The sequence below is a fragment of the Megalops cyprinoides genome, chromosome 16 (genome assembly GCF_013368585.1).
Source record: "Megalops cyprinoides isolate fMegCyp1 chromosome 16, fMegCyp1.pri, whole genome shotgun sequence".
NCBI lineage: Eukaryota > Metazoa > Chordata > Actinopteri > Elopiformes > Megalopidae > Megalops > Megalops cyprinoides.
The window spans coordinates 26301522-26322906 of NC_050598.1; the positions used below are offsets into that span (position 1 = coordinate 26301522).

At 43.0% G+C, this 21385-nt stretch overlaps 1 protein-coding gene across 3 annotated transcripts; it reads right to left on the reverse strand.

Annotated features, from left to right (window-relative positions):
- Nucleotides 1–3506: 3506 nt before the first annotated feature.
- LOC118790959 (alpha-1B adrenergic receptor-like) lies at nucleotides 3507–19844 on the reverse strand. Of its 3 annotated transcripts, none has more exons than XM_036548124.1 (2): nucleotides 18483–19844; nucleotides 3507–4489 (listed from the first exon to the last, which is right to left on the reverse strand). In XM_036548124.1, exons 1-2 carry the CDS (start codon nucleotides 19441–19443, stop codon nucleotides 3942–3944), a joined length of 1509 nt encoding a protein of 502 aa, XP_036404017.1. In that variant the 5' UTR covers nucleotides 19444–19844; the 3' UTR covers nucleotides 3507–3941. The 3 variants fall into 3 exon arrangements, with proteins under 3 accessions (XP_036404017.1, XP_036404018.1, XP_036404019.1); XM_036548125.1 differs by having other exon boundaries at nucleotides 4105–4383; XM_036548126.1 differs by having other exon boundaries at nucleotides 4460–4489; nucleotides 18479–19844.
- Between the last annotated feature and the right edge of the window lie 1541 nt (nucleotides 19845–21385).

A 21385-nucleotide genomic window follows, 5' to 3' on the forward strand; every position in this document is an offset into this window, starting at 1 on the left:
GCTTTCTCCACTGGTGCTGAAGAGGGGCAGCTTGTATAGCAGAAGGATATCTACTTTGATGCTCAAGGGTCTGGCAGCTTTCCCCTCTGCCCTCATGGTGAGGTCTGGTTAGAGCTTTGGGTGGCAGGGGCTCTCGGCCCAACAGAACCATTGGAACCGGCTGACCCGATCTCCCGCAGTGTCGGTTCAGCTGGCCTGCTTCTGAGCCATCAGAACAGCAGAACACACATGATGCCTCTAGCCAGAAGAAACACATGGAGGAGGATCCCCTCAGAGGGTTTGTTTATAATAAAAGGGAAATTTTCTCCATGCATCCTGTTACACAGCTCCCAATCCAAGATTTGCTTGTGTCAATTAGTTTATGATAACTGTGATTGCTGTGGCACTATATGTTATTTATAACATAGATGATTTTGAGGCAGGTCTTTGGCTTGGTCCCTGAGCGCTGATTGATTTCTACCCTGTGACAAATGTTGGAACAGGAGTCAAACTAAGATGCCATTGAGGTCAAACTGAGCATAGTGCAGATAAAATTGTGTACCAACATTGAGAGGGGCGGTGATGAGGAAGACCCCATTACAAGACTTCTTTCAGCACCTTATTTCTCTTCATACCTCTTACTTACCTGTTCCTGCCTAACTGTGGCTAATATGGGCACAGCTCTTTTTTTTGAGTTAGCGTGATGTCTTTAAATTGTTCACAAAGATGGATTTGGACTGTGGCGAATTATTCTATATTCATAAAATAGACAGCATATTGCTGTGGAATATTGGTCCATTTTCCTGCACCAACAATAAAGTCTCCTTCTCACTAAAAGCCCCACCTCATCTTAGGAGCTGGAGAAATAGCAAAAAATCATCATGCGCTTCATTCTGACCTCTGTAACCTAGCAGTGTATAACCATTACGGGCTTGGCCCAAAACAGCCAATCAGCAGCATCTGGCTAAGAGCCTTTTGTGCAGGAAGTCAGCTCATTCATAAATTATTGAATCTCTCAAGAAAGCAGTCTGCCAAAAAACTGCTCCTTATTTTCAAGATTTATTGTCAAAGGCTTCCTTGGTCACTATTCAAGTATTCAAGGATTTAGCTAAATATTACCCATAAGGACCCTGCTGAAAGTGTTTCACACAACAAGCGAAATTTGCATTATTTGTGTCAGAGGGCGGGATGAAGTGATTCACGTTAGTGTGCCAGTTTAAGACAGTTATATTAACAGACAAATCTGTTTGTCTTTATGCAATGAGGACCTTTGTAATTTATTCCCATGGTTGTGAATTTGCATATTTGATTTTTATTTACATCTAGGAATAGGACAGCAGCTCTCATCTCTGATTCAAACACAGCTATGCAGGGTGGGCTCATGTTGGCTGCAATTGGAAGACAGCAGACTCTGCTGGCCTACAATAGCAATAAAGTGAACTGTGTTTCATGTAGTTGTGTCAGACCAGCTCCTGGTTACAGTACTCAAACTTCCTCACAGGCCACCATCACTGTAGCATCACACAGTCAAACAAACCATGCCTGAATTACCTAAGATCATCCCTGCAGGTGGATCTTAAATCACCATACAAGTGGCTGTGGGTCTGTTGATGGCAAAATTCATACAGTGTCATGTCCCTCTGTCATGCTTACCTGCATACCTGAGTCCCTAACTGGACAACAGAAGCGCTTCTGAAAGGCCATACAAAGGTCAGTGTCACCAAGCCACGCCTTTTTTCTTCTGCGGTCTGACAGATTCATATTATCATCTTGCATGAAATACACAGAACATTTAGTTGTCTGTACATTCATGATTCTAAACCATCTAAACCAACTAGTATATTTTCTTTAGGGTGTCATAGCTCCTTTTAGATAAACTCAAATAAAAAAAACATATTAACACTGTAATAAATCTGAAGTCAGTTGGAAAGACAATTCCCCCTGCAATGAAATCTGACCTTTGTTATTTAACCAGAAGAAAAGGGACGACAATAAATAACATCAATGAAAATATTTTATTAACAATTTCCCTCTCCACAATGAACCGAAAGACAAACTATAACAGACTACAATAATTTATGCTTCGATCTTCAGTACACACCATAAAATACATAAACTCTATGTTTTGTTACCTGTATTTACAAGGCGCTTGAGTATGTTGCAGGGAACACAGAAAGCAGGAGAGTTACAGGGGGTCAGATGGGAAATTCAGTGATCTACACAACATTTTCTCTCTGACCTCCTCAGCCTCGTCCCATCCTGACACTTCATCACCCCTCTGTGAGCGATACAACACAAGAGAAGGGATGGAATGAGAAAAGATCAGACCTTCTGATTGGTGGGAACGATTTCCCCCCAGTGAGCCACGCCCACATCCTCTTAGGCTGACCCCGCTGGGGGTGGGGAGTCTATATGGCCAAGCGCTAATCATAGTCACACACTATAGACGGAATGAATCTCCCAGTTAAGATGGTTGCTCAGAGCAGCCTTCGAAAGATGATCTTGGTCAAGACAAAGCCATACAACGCAATGACTGTAGCCACTTCAGCGGGGTTGTTCTGCAGCAACAGTCGCTGGACTTCAGCATTGCAAAGGCAGCAGTGTTTATGAATTCAAGCATTTTTTCCTTTTGTCTCAGAGAAAACAATGACTTGATCACACAGATGGTGGAAGATTTTCACTCTGAAATCTTTTCAGACTGGATGCTGAAAAATTGCAACAAATTTCACTCTTCAGCTAAGCGATCTATCTGTTGTTGCTTTGTGAAAAAAATATGTAAGATGTATTTTTAATATATGCTAAAATATGTCATGCTACAAATATATCGATTATGGCAGCTTTCCTACATGCAATTTTAACTTGTATTTGTACATTATTTGTAAGTATATACACAATGTGCCATATGTATATAGGAAATTGCATATATGAAAGCAGCAATTATTTATATATTTGCTAAAATGACCAACATATTTTGACATATATTAAATATATATCATATTATATATTATATATCTTTTGTGAAGGATTTAAAATGCACAAACATTATTTAAAATGCATCCAAACCTACCAGTGAGACTGTCTGTTTCTCTCGACAGTTTGATAACTACAACATCCAATACACAGACTTAACCCACACAGTCAAATACATTGAAGCAAAGAAACTCTGGGTATCTCTACAAGCTGTGATCAGTACAGGCTACAGAATACAAATGATGTTTTGAAATGTGTAAGTCTAACTTCTAAGTCTCTTCTGCACACCTCTCATTTGAATTTAGATGTGTTTAGACCTCAGATGTGGTTTCAAGAGTCACAGTATTGACACAATCTATAAATTCAATGATGACACACTGGACTGTAAGGCTCCAGTGGGATATTATGGATAAACCAGCATAGCTTATTCTTCAGTGTAAGGAGAAAACTCTTGAAATTGACAGTGGAAAAGAGTTTAAATGCTTTATCTTCACTCAGTTCAAATTTATCCTGTCTGATTTCAAACTAAATGTTCCATGTTAGATTATAGTAAAAGGAACACATAACATAGTCACTGCATGACAAAAATATAAAACACAGACCAATTACATCGAGTGGTTCCCCTGTTTACACAAAACGCGTTGTCAGGAGGGATAATTCTCCTCCTCTCATACGATCAATACAAAGGGTCGGTCCCTTTGTTCATCTGCACTCATTTTAAATCGCTATTGATCAGCTGAGGATTTTGGTGTCTTTGAATGAGACTTTCAGCGTTTCTGTGATGAAATTCACCTTGGCTGTGAACCTCTCCGGCTATGGGTCAGACCCTGAGATCCAGCACTTATTGACTTGTATCTGGAGGCACCAAGCAGCGATACCTTTACCCATTAACGATGATGTCAATGATACCTGTAACCAGTAGCCGCCATCCCCCAGGGACCGCAGTAATGAGGCACACAGGACACCCGCTCGTCTCAGAGGTCCCTGTGAGGTCACATGCCGGCTCCGCACGCGAGCCCCCCCACGCTCACCCCGAGGTCCACATCCCCGTTTCCATTCTGCCCCTCGGGGGGCGGAGGGCTGGCCGGGCTGGAGGTGCACGAGCAGGCCGCGGCGGGCCCCCCCCTCAGGGGTCCCTGACTGTCGTCAGGGGGGCTCCCGGGAAGGGAGGAGCGGGCGCCCCAGCCCCGGCACAGCTCTAGCTCCAGCCCAGGGCGGGGGCCCTTGCTCAGCCAGCTGGGGCTCGGGCTGGCCGAGGACAGCGTCCGCTGACTCCCGTTGAGGCAGGCCGAGTTGTTGTCCGAGGAGTCCTTGCGCGAGTGGCTGGAGGAGTTGAAGGTGGAGCCGCGGTAGTTGTAGGCCCTCCACCCCGGGCGTCTCCTGCGGCGGCACTGGCACTTGAGGATGCGGATGAAGGCCAGCTTGAACTCCCGGCTGTAACAGGGGTAGATGATGGGGTTCAGGCAGCTATTGAAGTAGCCCAGCCAGAAGATCACTTTGAAGAGCGTCTCAGGGGGCCGCAGACTGACATTAAACGACCCTGCGAGAGGTGAAGGAAAGCTTTCAATATGATGTATTAATAAAAATTTGACTTTACCTTCCAGCTGTGCTTTTATAAGTAACTCTTAATAACTCTTATTAACTCTTTTTATGTTCCTTTAAGTCTTTTTGTAACATAAAAATAGGATCCCTTTTGTTCAGTAAAAGTACTCTGTATTCTGTCTGCTTATTCTCTTCTCCAACAGGTGGCAGCATATTCAAACAAATATGTTATTCAAGGCTGTGCTTCTGCAATATTCTTTTCTTTGTATAATTACATGTACATTGTTTATGCATATCCTGCAACTTAATTTACTGCATAGATCCTAAAATATGTGTAGTAAATGCACAGTTATAACAGACATTCAGCCCCACATATCAACATGATTGAGTCTACCATTCCATACCCATTTACATAAATTGCAAACATGTATGCATTCTATTAAAAAAGAAAATTTGATGCTCTGAGCACACGCACGTGTGCGAGCACACACACACACACACACACACACACACACACACACACACACACACACACACACACACACACACTATGTTTCTCTCGGACCTAAGCTGACATCCTCTTAGGATCCAGCTCTCTCCAGCAACCACTAATTGCAATAGATTTCACTGCTGGATGACTGACCACGAAAACGCTCCTCTCTGTCCTCACATCCCTTTTCCTGACTCTGGCCTGTGATAACCATGGGCTGTGCCCTGTCCTACCGGGCAGCTGGAGTTACAGCGCACTCTGTTTGGAAAAGCAAGGAAAACACTGCCTAATTGTAACTAATTGTGAGTCACTAATTGTAATGAATGTGTGAGAAAACTACACCAGTTTTCAAAAATGTTTCTGAGCCCTAATCACATGTAATTGGAGGTTCAAAGGTCCCTCTTTACCAGAGGACACTACATTCATTATAAATGGCGAGAAGCTCAGGCCCTGTGCAGCTGGTCCCTACAGAGACCTTTCCCAGGGTCATGTGATCATATCCACCTCTTGATGAATGCAACGTTTCCTCATCATCAGCCCAGGACCATGTCCTCAAGTCCACAAGCTGAACCATGCTGCCTGGTACTTTGCAAGTTAAAGGAGCTATAACCTTATGTACTTACTGTGAGGAAGGCCTCTGTAACACTGGCATACGCTCGCATTGACACATGCTAAAACTGAATCATACACTAACACTTACTTACGGCCACACTGGCTTTTGCAAATACACCCACCCACACCCACATGCATACACAGCAACACACACGATCACTGGCATGCTAACACTGAAACTAGCGCATCCCGGAACAGCGCATACGCTAACATCGAAACCAGCACTGCTGTTGGTACAAGTGGCCATCTGTATCAACAGTATCCCTGCTCTAAGTGAGCAACCATAAACCACAGGATAGATAGGATCTCACTGGTTAAAGAGTGAGGAGGAGAGAAAAGAAAAACATAATGAAAACTTGGTGAATAGCTTTTTAACAGAGTGGGAGTTATGAAGAAAAGGCAGAACTGCCTCCTTGTGTGCGAGGCTGGCTATGAACTCATCTGTGCAGGCACTGGGAGACACAGGACAATAGTGATAAATATTATTTATGCAGCACTTTTCCTCTTAAAAACTCACAAAGTGCTGATGGCATCATAAAAACCCAGCACAAACAACGACATACATAACTCAGGCAGAATGTAAATCTCATACGTGTAAGACACAGACACTTACCAGGCGGACGAAGAGGGAATTCCTAAAGCAACACATACCTCTCTATAACAGGGAGTGAATTACAGTTTAAGTTATATGAGGGTTCATTTAATCCTTCCACAAACAGCTTCCACTACAAACAATGGAAGCTTGTTGAGTGGAAAGTAACAGCCAAGCAGCTTGGTAGAAATACTTAGTGACTCTGTTTGTCCTGGAGCTGTGGTATCCTCTATATAAATGCATTGGACAGCATCAAAGACCAATGGACTACACTGTAAGGCTCTGAAATTGTTGCCGAGTCCCAAGGTGGCGACATCCAGTACGATTCCCCAGTTTCTAAGCTCAAGTGATGCACCAGCCCTGGCTTTCCCGCCTCTGCAATGTCCCAGCCATAGCGTGTGCCAGCCTAACTTACGGTTCAATTTTAAAGAATGTGTGCAGTGGTCCTCAGGGGAAGCCAATGCCAAGACAGAACCCGCTGCTGCTACACCCCCCCACACCCCCCAACCAGCCATGGGCTGTCTGTGTTACCCATCAGGCCAACCACCAGCTCAAATCATGGGTCAGCACAAGCAACAGATCCAACCACAGCAGGATCCAAGCACGCAAAATGGGCCAAGGACGACCCGCAGCACGCCCATGTGATCCAAACCGGCTCAGAGCCCCTGCACACTCCCGCCCCAGAGCGTCAGGGAGAGACTGTTTCCATCCTGGTACCTTTCCACGGCGCTTTCCCACAAACACGTGGCGTACAGTCTTTACTCAACACTGGGCCTTAGTCTGACTGGCAACAGAAACGAAATGTGAAAAGCAGGAGTGGAGAGACCCGTTCCACCATCACACCATCATTTATGCCTTATATAATCCTATCTACCGTTCACTCCCCAGAGTGAAAATAGCATGTGAAAATACCGGTCACTGAGGGAAGGGATATTTACTTACCAGAGTCCCAGACATACAGAAAACATTTTCTGCTTATCGGGGACCCTGTCACAGTTTCATTCATATTCATATTTCATTCTCCTCGACTATGGGACAGCATACCTGATTGTCCTGCAAAAAAAAAAAAAACACTAAGAAATAGAGACACAGAGAAGCCTGCTGGTCAAGATTGCACCATCGCTTTGAAAGTCATTCTGGATAACGGCTTCTGCTAAATGACAAAACGTCAATGTAAATGTAAGTGTAAATGTCAAGAGGCTTGGGGAGCAATAGCATTCAGGCGGTGTCTTTGTGTTCGGGGGGGGGGGGGGGTTCTCTCAGTTACTCCTCTTGCATATCAGTAGTGGAGCAGCGTGTCTGAGGAACCTAAGAGGAGACTGCGGGTGAGGAGGAGCAAGGAGAGAACATCGTGCCAGGCTAACCAGTCCACAGGTAACTCCCACACCCACCACATGGCAGTGACACTATCTTGACCCTTACTGTTATTTTGCTCATTCAAAGGAATGAAAATTATTAACAGAAGAAATAACAGATAGGCCTCTTCTTCAGTTGATGAATACAAACCAAGATAAGTAACTGTTGCTAATCTTCTAATCTTTTTTGTTCATTATCTTAAGAATTATGGGTGCTGACCTTAATGAAATTGAGATTAATCTTCTATATGAACGAGAAGCAGATCACGAAACCCATTATGATGGATTTTGGCGAGATCAGTAAAATCGTGAATCCACTGGCAATAGGTATTTGAGCAGCATTCTGTCCTCCCTAACACTACTACCCACAATCCTTCAGTCTTCAGTTATAGTGAAAATAGATTCGGCACATGACCCTTCTCTGTCCCCCTCCCCTCCCTGCACACCTATCACTGTGCTAAAAGAGGGCTCGGTTACTGTGTGAAACAATGGCGGTGTTCCGCTGAATTCCAACAACACACCGCTCTCACACGACAGACAGAGATGAATTGCTGCCCCTCTCCAGCCCTGTCCAAAATAACTCCTGAACCTCCTTCCTCCAAGCAAACACTTCACTTTCTGCCAGGACAATAAGAGAATAACTGGGTGAAACCTTGCATCCTGTTATTGTTGTATGCGGGATGCATGAACTTACAGATATGCCCGCCAACAGGGCCTCAGGATTGGGACAGGCAAAACACACAGCATGGGCTTCTGCTTGGCCGGGACTCAGAGCTCGAAAAAGGTATATGTTTATCTTGGCAACTTTGGCAAAGAGGAAAGAGACGTGAGAAACATATTCTTCATGAGCCTTCTAGTAGTTATTTGTACCCCTGCAAATTGCAGTAAGCGTAATCCTCTGCAATGTAGACGCCTAACAAATTGATTAATGTGTCACCCAGCAATTTTTGAGCCTTTGCCACCTTAATAATAATAATTAATTGAAGCTCTTTTCATGAATGAGTTGCTACTGATTGAAGAATTAGTCTCATGCGATGGAATTCTGTTGAAATATACTGTTGTGAGTATTTCTCAGGCATTTAGGACCTTTATCTTTGAGTCTTGCCATCATTGTCATCACTATTGCCATTAATCTTACCATTTTATTTGGCTGAAACCACCACTGGAATTCATAACGATGTAGCTATAGGTTATGTACCACTGTTTTTTGATGTCATGTTGTGATCAAGCAGACTGATTTGTAAAACCTTGAATCTTGCATTTATACTGACATTCTCATTAACAGCCATAATTATGGTATTTGTGTTCTTGTGTTGTATTGTTAGACTGGTGGTGACTGCTGTTGTACCGGATATAGTGGAATGGCCTTAATTGCTTCTGGTCAGGACATATGTCTCATTTCCTGTTGACCTCCCTGCTTTGTGCGTGTGTGTGTGTTTGTGTATATATGTGTGTGTGTGTATGTGTGTGTGCATGTGTGTGTGGGTGGGTGATGGTCACGAGGGAAGGGATTCTAGCCACACAGAGCCCAGAGAATGGCATGCAGGGTAATTGAACATGGTAACTGCTGGTTCCCCCTAACACAGTAACACAGTGTGCTGGCCATGAACCACAGAGCTGCTCATTAATCTACCTCCTGTGTTAAGATGCCAGGAGACTGCTGAAAAAAAAAAACCATTCTGCACATCAATTCCACAACCAGCAGACCTGTCCTCCCAGATACATACGAATCTTCATGCGGCCCACCCTCATTGTCGTACATTTACATCAGTTCAATCTTTGATCTTGACAAGTTTGGCAGGGAACCTACTGTAACGTTGAGTGAATGATACCCAGGTCATCTCTCCAACACCATCACGTCCCGAGGAAGCAGCTCAGTGCCCCCATTGTGCTTTAAAAGTGTGGCCGCTGTCTTTTGAATAAAAACGCGACAAGGCAAACAAATGATGCGTATCTGGTCACAGTGTGTTCTGATCACTTTTAACAACACCTCAGAGAAATGAGGGAGGCGGAGGGAGAACGGACAAATCACCTCAGAAGAACATTCTCCGGCACGTCCCTCGTCATTCTCCTGCTCTAAACAAAAAAATTTGTGAGCGCTTCCAGACACAGGTGACATGGTGGACGGGAATGAGCATGCAAAAACTGGTGGAAGATGAGACATCACACGCCGCCTGTCGCATCTCTGAGACAGCTTGGCTTCTCTGTCCCCGTGCACTTAGCAGCCTCATTTCTCTTCCCCTCTGAAGCACAGTTTCAATTTCCACAGCGCAATGGCCAATACCCCCCCCCAACAACTCTCCCCACTGCCACCCCCCTGCTAATTACAGGCATGGCTCCCTTGCTGTAACAAATTAAAAACCATAGGGCTCGTATCACATTCAACAGACTGCATATCCCTAAATGGGGGAACCTTGCTCAGAACATTAGCGCTGATTCTACCTTTTCAATGGCTATGAAATCCGAGGAGGACAAGAAAAAAAGTAACACAATTATCCATGGAGGACAAATGATTTTTACACACTGTTATGAGGGGCGTTAAAGGAAATAGCTTTAATTTAGGATTAAGAGAGCTCACTCGTGTTAGACGTAGACATGGGTGCATCACAGGGGTGGACTGGGGTGCAGTGGGGGGTTTTAGCCCAGTGCTGTGTGGTCCTTTCTGCCCAGACAGGTGGCACAAGATGTAGCCTGGGCTGCTTGCACAAGCATCTTCTGCCCAGTTTCGACTTTAAAAGGCAGAACTATGCGGCTAAGTCTGAGTCACAAGCAGGGCCGAATGAAATACGCAATGTATACGTAAAGATCACCTTCCCACCACCTTCCACCGTGCAACGTTAATGGCCAGCTGTAAAGAGCTAAAGATTGCTCTAAGCCCAGGTCCGCATGCTAAGTGTCTGATTTATGATGAAGATTGAGGAGCGTGATACCACTGGAGAGAAGAATGAGAGAAAATTCTGGAACATTTTTTCTTTAACCCATCGTATTTCTTCTTTTACTGAGCTCTGGAGACAAAAATACCAGCAGCGTGGAACTCGAAGAAATGTATAATGAATTATATTTGAAACTGCCAAACAACAGAACTTTTAAAAAACAACCTTCATATGGAAGCGTATCTATCGTATATTATTTGATAGATAGCAGTACTGCAGGACTGACTAGTCTATGGGCCACTGTGGATGGCAAGTACCGATTCTAATCTTCTCAGCCATATGTCTCTCACAGGCCAACTAACTCTCCAGAGAACCTGAGGGATGGAGACTGCAGTATTTTTGCAAGAGGTGTCTCCGTGAGTCCAAACATTTATCATTAATTTTAAAAACAGGATGATATTGGCTGGAACAGGGGAATAAGTTATAGAAAACCTGGTGCCATAACAGATTTAACTACACTTGATGGGTCTTTGAGGCACTGGGCTGAATTCAATCTAACCACAATGTGCTTTGTTCTTAAATATGAGGAGCAAATAACTTTAAATAATTTTTTCCATGAACTACACAACCGTAGGGCGGACGTGATTGAAATAATAACGCTCTAATGGTTCACTGTTAAGGACACAGCACACTGAAGTTAGATAGAATTGACTTCATTGCACCATGGTGTTAACTACACAACATGGGATTAGAAAGGGCAACTTCCTTCTGCCTGTGGCCATGCCACAGACAGGAGAACACCAGAGGAACAAAATTCAAGCCGGCAACGTTACGCGAAGGAAAAAAACCAGGGCAACAAGCCGCTGCAAAACAAACAGACCCAAAAAAAAAGGGGGCTCAGCAGGCAGTGTGACGTGTGCGGTGTCGCCAGGGGCTGGGGAAGGGTTGCGAGCCCTGCCACGTGTCGAGAGGCTTCTGAGGAAAACGAGAACCTGCTTCTCCTCTTCGCTGTCACCGCTCTTGCCAGGTGAGAGCAAGCAGCCAAATATTGAAAAGGGAGCCGGGGTCAAAAACCGTGGAAGGGATTAAGGCGGAACTGCAGCGCCAAGCCGTCATCGATTCACAGACCAAACAGCAGAACAGTGACCTGCACTCTCGCTGCGCGCAACAGGACTCGGTGCCAACAGCATATGATGAGCTGGAGGAGGACAGCAACCCCCGACTTAAGTCAGACAGCCCCGAAAAGCCAGTTATCTAATAGAGGATTAGTAGGGTGTGTCACAGATTTAATCACTGCCTTTAAGATTGAGAGGGAGGCTTTTGGGGGGACTTTTGGTTTCACCCTCTGGAGGGACCCTGTCATGAGCAAAAACCATTCAGACTGTAATAAGTGCTCTTGCGGTGCAGAACACAGGCCCCCTTCTCCGAGGACTTGCTCATGCTGAAAACTGCGTATGACAGCAGGGCTTCTGATGTGAGGGTGATAGGAAGCGCTGCTGTTGTAGACCTACTCATACAGTACCAGTCAAAAGTTTGGACACACCTACTCATAGAAGGGTTTTTCCTTTATTTTGTTTATTAAAAACTATGAAATGACACAGATGGAATTATGCAGTGACCAAAAAAGTGTTCAAAAAATCAAAACTAACCTTTTACTTTATATTCTTCAAAGTAACCAAAATATATTTTTAAAATTAAAACAGCATCAACTTCACTATTTACATTTGTCTAACAAACAAATTTGCATTTAAGCATCAGTCTTTAGAACAAAATGTTTTTAAATGTATGAGTCACATTATCTTAATCAAGTGTGTCCAAACTTTTGACGGGTACTGTAAACGTGATAGTGTAGATGCAGAATGCCAACTAACCCCTGAGAGCAGGAGCAAACTGAACACATGATCAACCCCATGGCTCCGTCAGCGTTTGGAGTGTCCATGGCTGCTTGGATAAGTTTTTCACCCGCTTGCTTTTTTGTAAACGGCTGGACGATAAAACGAAATGGCGACCCATGTGCCATGTCAGTCCTCAGAGCTGTCAGCACATGATTGACAGTCTCTTTTCCCGTCTGGACCACACTACTTGGGCCAGTCCATCCCGTTCCCCATCACATTACGCCAGCCAAAAACCCGCCCCACGGAGCGCACGTCCTCTTAGCAGGGCCAGTGCCCGCATACCTCAGATTTGCTCTGTGAGCTTCAAAGGCAATTTACTGCTGCTATGTAGTCAAAGCATTCCAGAGTTCTGTCTATCGCAAATTTTATTTCTTCCCAGCTGATTTCTGGTAGGTTTCCATCAATCAGTCATCCCACTGCTTTAATGGCTCAATGAGGTCAGAGGCGGAGCCGGCACCGGCGGCGTTTCTGAATCGGCTGACCGCTCTCTGACACTGCGTGGTGGGGGGGGGGGGGGGGGGGGTTGGGGTGGAGCCGTGCACCGGGGGTCTATCTGATCTCCCTCAATGAGCTCTTCGTGGAGCAGAGCGTCTGTGCCACAAGTTCATGATAAAAGAAAGTGTTGATGAGATGGCATGGTACAAAAAAGGGCATGGCAGACATCAATGGCAGACATGGCCAATACATTCCTGAACATACACAGCCAAGCAAGAATGGCTAGACAGGGATCCTGCACATAATTCAACTGATAAACACTAGCTTTCTGCTTCCTTAAGCTTTCGATGATCTTTGTGCTCACAGCGATCAAGTGGCCTGATGTTTAAATGCCACTGAGACAATTTCATTCAGCAGCTGTGAGCTCAGATTAAAGCCACATCAGTCTCCAGAGAGTCTGAGCTTCCAACAGTTGACACATGTCAGCACCAGCATTCCCAAATGGTATGAACACAATACAAACCTTACAGAACAAAACAATAAGTAGAAGTAATGTTCTTCTTCAGGAGGACTTGAGACCATAGCAGTGACCGACCGCCTCAGCAATTCTGGGGTAATCTCCAGCAAGCGGCACTTGTGATGTGAAAAACAGAAATAACATTGGAGCTAATGAGACTTAATCAGATTGTAATGAGTGGGCTTCCCTTTGGTGTAATCCAGACAGTTAGGCATAAACACAGTCCACCGCTAGGGAGTGTATGGCAGGGCCTTTTTATAATTTAGTGTAGGTGCTAGAGGCCCTGGGATGCCTCTGACCTTTGGTCTGCTGGTCTGAAATACGTCTGGAAGTATACTTCACCCAGTCATAGCTCCCACTCAAGGCCATGGCATTTACCCTGCTGTTTACCTGTTGCTTTGTTTCCCTGCAGAGGAACTCTCCTTGGATGCATGGTGTGAAAGAACGGGACTCGGCCACCTGGCAGCTCTGTAGCTACTTACAATGGGAAACTTGTGGTGGTGAACCCAATGTCTCCAATTCCTGTGCAGGAAGCCTATTAACCAGAACGCTATTAAATCACTGCATGCACAACAAAGCCCAAACTGCCAGTTTGTACACCTTTTAAGCACAATTTGAAAGATAATCCAGCCCTAAAGTCTGAAAGTACAGCCAGAAGAGCACTCACACTGCACTGGTTTTTTTAAACACTAAGGGAGATGTGGAAAAGGAGCACCATGGAGGAAGCCTTCTGAAATACCTCTTAGCGCAGCGGTGGAGCAGGAATTTGGCCGACTGCCCACAGAGCCTCTGGGTGTTATCGGCCCGATCAGACATCTTAAAGCCCATCCTGAGGAAAAGCTATGGGACCTCACAGACATTGTTTCTGAGAAGGAGTTATTATTGCAGGAACGTGCCACTGAAGGACTGAAATTTCACACCCACCTTCTCTTTGTTTTCGCACTCTGTCTTACCATAAACACAACTCCCCACTACCAGGATTTTTTAATTTCCTCCTGTTGCTGAAAAAGATCGAATAAATAAAGATTTTTAGAAAAGAAAAATGGAAAGAAAGAAAAGAAAATAAAAGAAAATAAAAGAAAAATGGATTCCAAAACAAATGTATGAAGCAGCACAAGTGCAAATCATAGTGTGTTGTGAAATAACTCAAAATTAACTGGATAATTATTCTTTATCCCCAGTCAGTCAGGCTAACATAGACGCTCTCTGTAATCTAAGTGTGCCTAACCCTGGGGTTTATGTTGGACGGAAATGGAGCGGAACGCCATTTCACCATTTTGGCTAGATCACACAATTATTATTTGTGAAAATGTACAAAAAAAACATTAGTTTTCATACTTCCAAGAACACACAGAACTCTGTGTTCTTCAGCAGCTTTTCATAACTTGGCGAGAGAGAGAGAGAACTCCCACACTTCCACTTGTCACACTGAAGCGGGCGCTTCTTAAAAAAAGGGGAGGAGAAGAATGGATTATGTGTACTGGCTGTCCAACAATTTTACATTTAATTCCAACATCATAACAAGTTGAAAACAATATTACACTTTACAACCTACTCTTCCTCCACACAGCAATATGCAAAAGAAATGTAAGTATGGACAGCATAACCCACAAGAGATAACACCTTGACAATATAACAAAATGGTCAAAATAATCTTGTTTAGAAAAGTGTGCTAAATCTAAAATGTGACCAAACATTCGTTTACCCTGTGCCAGTCTGGACTTATTGATCCTGCATATAAAGCCAAGCTTGTACTTGGACAGCCATTGATCATGATATGGTACTCATTTTCGATATTCATGTCTGACCGTTGTGTCAGCTCAGATCTTAACTGGGTAATTTCAGTCTGCTCCAGAGACTGCAGCAACCTCAGCGGCCTGTGGAGTGGTAGGCACTTTTGATTGACGTGTATTGAATGCTATGCATTCTACAGTGGCACAGTGAAAACAAACAATGGGTGTTGGGATGTGATGTCATAACATACAGCACAGTAGGTGAAGTAAGAGCACCACCACACTTTCCACCTTCCACCTTACAAAAAGAAGAATTAACAAAAGATGTGCACATGTTGCTGTCAACAGTGCAAGAAGCGAATGCCCTTCCATTAGCTAACTAGCTAACATGTGTGATGTCATGTAATTGGACCCTTCCCAATGTGTGAAAAGCTCGTATGGTAAACTAAACATTTTGGACAGCAGTGGTAAGGAGCAGGGCTCGTAACTGAAAGGTTGCCGGTTCGATTCCCCACTGGGGACTCTGCTGCTGTACCCTCAAGATACAGCAAGGTACTTAACCCAGAATTGCCTCAGTAAACATCCAGCTGTATAAATGGGTAGCATGTGAAAATTGTAACCTATGGCAGTTACCCTGGATAAGAGCATATATATTATTTAAAGAAACATTGATAGACTGAAGAGTAGTGCTGAAAGATGATTTGATATATTACTAATTAATATATTGCTAATGCAGCTGAATTCTCAAACCTGCATGACTTACAATAATCAACTAGTTTTACCTATCTATGATTTACTGCAGGGAAAATAATGTTTTTTATCTGTATCAACACAGAAAATGAATGATAAAAATGTTGTATAAATTTATGATTATCCCATCATTCTCTGTTATAATACTTTTTTTTGATAATTTATAATAACTTGTAGGAGTAGCACAGTGTTTATGTTACTATAAATTGCCGCTCCAAAGTAAAAAAATACGTTCAAGATCACAAATGACAGATTCAGTAGCTCTGATTGCTTACTAGGTCTTTCAGGACTGTAATCCTCTTAGTTATGCTACAGGGACATTATCCATGTTTATCTTGGATGTTTATGGATGACTTATTTAGAGTTAGCATACTTGCTGCAGTCTGTACTATAATAACCTTTATGTGTCCTGATTAAAGTAAAGAATGATGGCCATAATAGACATTATAGCATGCTCAAATAGGGTTCCACTAACTACACAAAATCAATATACAGTAAATTCTACTGCGCTCTAAATGTTAATGAGTTAGCAAGAGCTTTTGGTCTAATTCCAACAATATGCAGACAGTGGTGATCAAAGAGGAATTGCCATCAAGCACTTTTGCATGGAACCACAAGGGGGTGAACCACAGCCACATGAATGAAACTACCACCAGAGGCTGGCACCGGCCAACTCCACAGCAGCAATACAGTAAACTTATTCACTTTCTCCATCCCTTTGTCCAATTAATGAGGGTGAATGGGACCCAAATGGGACACTTTATCAGGTGGTTCCAGGTAGGCGGTTATCACATCATCATAAGGGTGTATTGCTTTTTGCCCTCTTATCAAAACCATGGCACATTATAAACCTCCCAGGGAATTATGTGAGGGAGTTTCCATACAGATGAAGATAGATAAGGTGGCAGGACAGAGGTAGGGAAATGGAGAGGGATAGTCTTGGAAAGGGGACGTGAAGGGCTAGTTCTGTGGTCAAACCTTGAGCAATGTTTTCCAGCAAGGATGATGTAACACGAATCCCTTAATAAATGGTTTTGAGATCTCTTAACAGTACTGTTTAACTCCCGTCAACACTTCAGAAGAACACTGAACATGGTTTTGACTTACCCTCATCCCCAGGAACGAGTTCAAAATGCTGGCTGCTTCAAAACCTTTGATTCAAGGACTGATAGGAGGCGAAGTCCACTGCTAATTAAAACAGACTTCAGTACCCCAGTTTTGGGTCTTTGCTCTCTATTACTGCTGTTGCATTTGTCTAACTGAACTAATCTCAGGCAAGATTCTCATGGGGGAATACATGGACCTAAGGACTTTTAATTAACTCAGATATTAACCCTCTTAAAACAAACGGACAGCGTTCATCCACAACCATGTAAACCATTTTATATCACATTTTAGATTTATGGAATCGTATGTTATTTTCAGAAGTTCTCAGCCTCTGAAGGAGGCAAGGAATTCAATGGTTTTTACAGGGGTACACTGTCATAAGGCAAAGGCAAAATTTGATTTGATGTTTAATGTTTTACATAAGTGAAACTTTGCCATCATAAGAATGATGATGATTATATTAATGACATTGCTACTATCATTGGCACTATTTCTATCTCCATTACTACTAGTACTACACCTCCTAAAACCTACAAAATAAATAACTGTAACTTCTGAAATTTGTCATGTGGACAAATTCATAAAATAATTCATAAAATAGATGACATTCATTGATATGATAATTTTCTTGCAAAAAAAAAACAAAAAAACAAAATAACATGTGGCTTAATACATTTTATGTGAATGTAAATTTATTAAACTGAACAAAATTAAGAAACCATTATAAAAGAAAATATTATGAGTGCCACTTATGATTAATTAATAAATATGGTATTATTATTGTTGTTGTTTTTATAATTATAAATTGACTGTGATAATCATATTGATTATGACTGTTATTATGAATAATATTAACATTATGAGAGAGAGAATAATAAATTAACTTCATTTTCAGACATTTAATTTGTCATTGTTTGCTAATAAGTGTTCCAATTTTAAAGATTAGCCATTTCATGATATTTATTTTTGTCATTAAATCCCCTGTTCACTCTTACATACAGTCAACAAAATCGTACTCAATCATATGAACCAGAGAGGCCACACAAACCTGTGTATCTACATTAACCCAGGTTTTAGTATTGTTGAGTTATGAATTAGAGTTATTGGTGAATTATAAATGAGTGACCCAAACATGTGAAACACACTTTTTAAAGAATGTTTTATATCTCCTAAAAGTATATTTGTTGCCACAAATGTATCCATATTAATAACAATATTTATAAGAATAATGTGATAAACTGACAAAAGGTTAATAAGTGTCCAGTCAGTTATTTAACCTTTTTTGTGGAAGTTGGTGTTTGCCATTATTAGTTTCATAAAAAGCAATCTTAGTTTAAAATTCCCTGAAGTGGGCCAACTGACTCTTATAGATGACAATTGTGAGAGCAATGAATACACTAGTGGAAATAAATCTCAGTCAAGGAGTCAAGGAGAAAAACTAGGGGAAATATGTAATTGTGCTGTAATTTGAAATGTGGTTTACTAATGTGACGGACTCTCTGCCCAACTCTCTGGTGCCAGTGCGTTGCCTGGGGTAAATTTAGACGAGTTGCCTATCTTCCAGTTGTAGGCGGTAGGTGTGTGGGGAATTAGAGCTCAGAGCCACTCGGGACGGGAAACATTCCTACCTACCAATGGGCAGCGCGAGGAAGAAGGGCAGCCAGCAAAGTGTAAACATGCCAACCACGACACCCAGGGTCTTCGCAGCTTTCTTCTCCCGGGAGAACTTTAGCAACTTGACCGTGAGCGAGCTCCTCGTGTGGTGCCCCCTGCCTTTGCCCGCGCCCCCGCCGTCCTCCTGCATCTGCGAACCCTTGTGGATCCTGAGCGTGAGCTCATTTGAGTTCATCCGCTCCCTCATTACTCCATCCTCCAGGTTCTTGGTAGTCCGTTTGGCGACAATGTAGACTCGGCAGTACATGGCTAGAATGACGACCAGAGGTATGTAGAACGATCCCAGCGAGGAGAACAGCGCGTAAAAGGGCTCCTCGGTGATGAAGCAAACCGTGTCCTTTGGCGGGGGCGCCTGCTTCCACCCGAGGAGAGGTCCAATGGAGATGACCACAGAGAGAACCCAGACCCCGAGCATGGCCAGCAATGCCCTCCTCTCCGTCACGATGCTCGGGTATTGGAGTGGGTAGCTCACGCCGATGTAGCGGTCTATGGAGATCACGCACAGGCTCATGATAGATGCGGTGCAGCACAGCACATCCACTGCCGCCCAGATGTCGCAGAAAATCTTCCCGAACACCCAGTAGTTCAGGATCTCTGAGGTGGCGGACACGGGCAGCACAGTGGTACCCAGCAACAGGTCTGCGATCGCCAAGTTGATAATGAAATAATTAGTTGGGGTTCGCAGGTGCCTGTTGCACACCACCGAGAGAATGACAAGGATGTTGCCCACGATTGCGAATAAAATGAAAGCGCCTAGAACTATGCCCAGTGGAACTGCCCGGGTAAGGACCAACGGAATGAGCTCGGTTTCGTTCTTTGAAGTTACGTTGGAGTTCTTGGCAGACAACCGCGCCCCATCTAACAGTTCCGAGGAACCGTTGCTCCAGAAGTTCGCAGCATCATCAGTGTCCAAACTCATTTTGACAACAGAGTTTCTCCATAGCAGACTAGTGTTCGTCCATAGAATAGTACAAGAAAAAAAATCCAGCCACCAAAAAATCTACTTCGCCTCTGTTCATTTTTTTAAACTGGCATGATTGTGAAAACGATTTGTTGTTGAGATTATTAGCGCATATTATAAAAAATAAAAAGAAGCTGTTTCTGATCTGATCAAACACAACCGATTAAATAAAAGCTCTCCTTTCCGCTATTCTTTTTAAGGGGAGTTACCTCAGCTTAATCGCCGCTCACCCTCTCTTCCTCCTCTCATCCCTGTCCTGGATGCCTAAATTCTCTGCAGAAGAGACCCAAGCAGTAGAAACAGCAGCTAATCCTGTATGCCTCTGAAAGATCGCAGTGCCAGTGCGCCTCTGGGCTGCGAATCTGTTCCCCGTGCGCTTGCACAGAAGTATGAATGAGGCGCGCGTGCATTTGGGAAGCAATACATACGTGACGTCATTGCACATGCTTAACAATACATCAACCGCTCTGAGGGAATTAAAGGTGCTGCGGCGGGTTGTCCGGACCTCAGTGTCCATGCAATGCGTCTGGCGAGCAGCACAACTTGTTGCGCAGTCAGGGTAGTGCGGGAATTACATTGTGCCAACAGATAGAGTCCTGCTCTTTGTGAAAGAGCGATTTGCGATGTGATTGTGGGTCTCAGGTGAAGTGTAATTAAGCGAAAGTATATAAAATATACTTATTCTGTTATTTACGGGTTGGAAAATTCATGTATCAAAATAATTTATTACGCAGGCTTATACGATCACCAGCAATTTATTGGAAGTCGCAAAATGGCTACACAAGTTTCAATAATGAATTTAAGGCAATTGCGTTAATCACGCAATTATTATTTCATCTTAAAATACACATCTTTTAACAATATAAATGATATATAAACATGTCGTTTCATTTGCGTCCATGTGACCCGTGACTGAACCGTAGACATCCTGTGAATGTATATGGTTTCCTCCAAGGTCAGGAGACTTCTGTGCAAATCCGTCATCAGATGACAAAATATTTTCAAGTATCTGATTAGTGCGTAGATAAAACAGTGGTTGACTTCAACGTTAAGATGCGCTTCCGGACTACACGCTTAAAACGGTATAAGGGAAATTTATTGTGTCGTCGAGCGTCCACATATTTCAGCAGTTCATCCATAATCGCTTAAACCAAGAAAATCCATAAACGGTGTTGTTATCAAAGAAAAGCTAGCCTTTGGCAGTGCCTGTGAAAATACTTGGCAATATTAGTCAAAATATTTTCATTTAGTTAAGTTACAGTACTTATATGAGTGACTGAACAGTGAATGAGGGTCATCATTTTTCAGTAATAACTTAGTTTTTAAGAAGGGGCATAATACGTCTTCACTGAAATTAGAGGAATCAGACACGCTCACTGAATTCTGCTGCCCAAACATTTATTTTTTTCCTCTGTGGAAAAAAATAAACAGTTGTTAGTATATGGATTCAAATTTGAACATTTAAGACCGACTGAGGAACATCACACAAGAATGCATGGACTTTGTTTTTTGGTCTTTGAAAACTTCACAACTTTTTAAAAATGTACCACACGTATCATATTTATTGTATTATTACTGCATTATCTTTAAGAAATTACATTGAAGACATTGTGTGGGGACCTTATAAATGTATGAATATATTGATTTTACGCAAAAATGGATGCAAAAAAGACAATGAAACACCTTTGAAACATATACCACGATAAAACATTCCTATCAAACAATAACAAAATAAACGTAAAAGCACCAATAAAGTGTTGAAAAAGTTATATTCCTGGGACAGACGTGTGAGTGATAGCAGACGTCTGCAGGTACAGGTACAGAGAATTATCGTGGCTGTCCTCCTTTGGACTCAGGTTTGTTTGTGGAATGTGCGCTCTGATGAATGTTTCAAATCTGG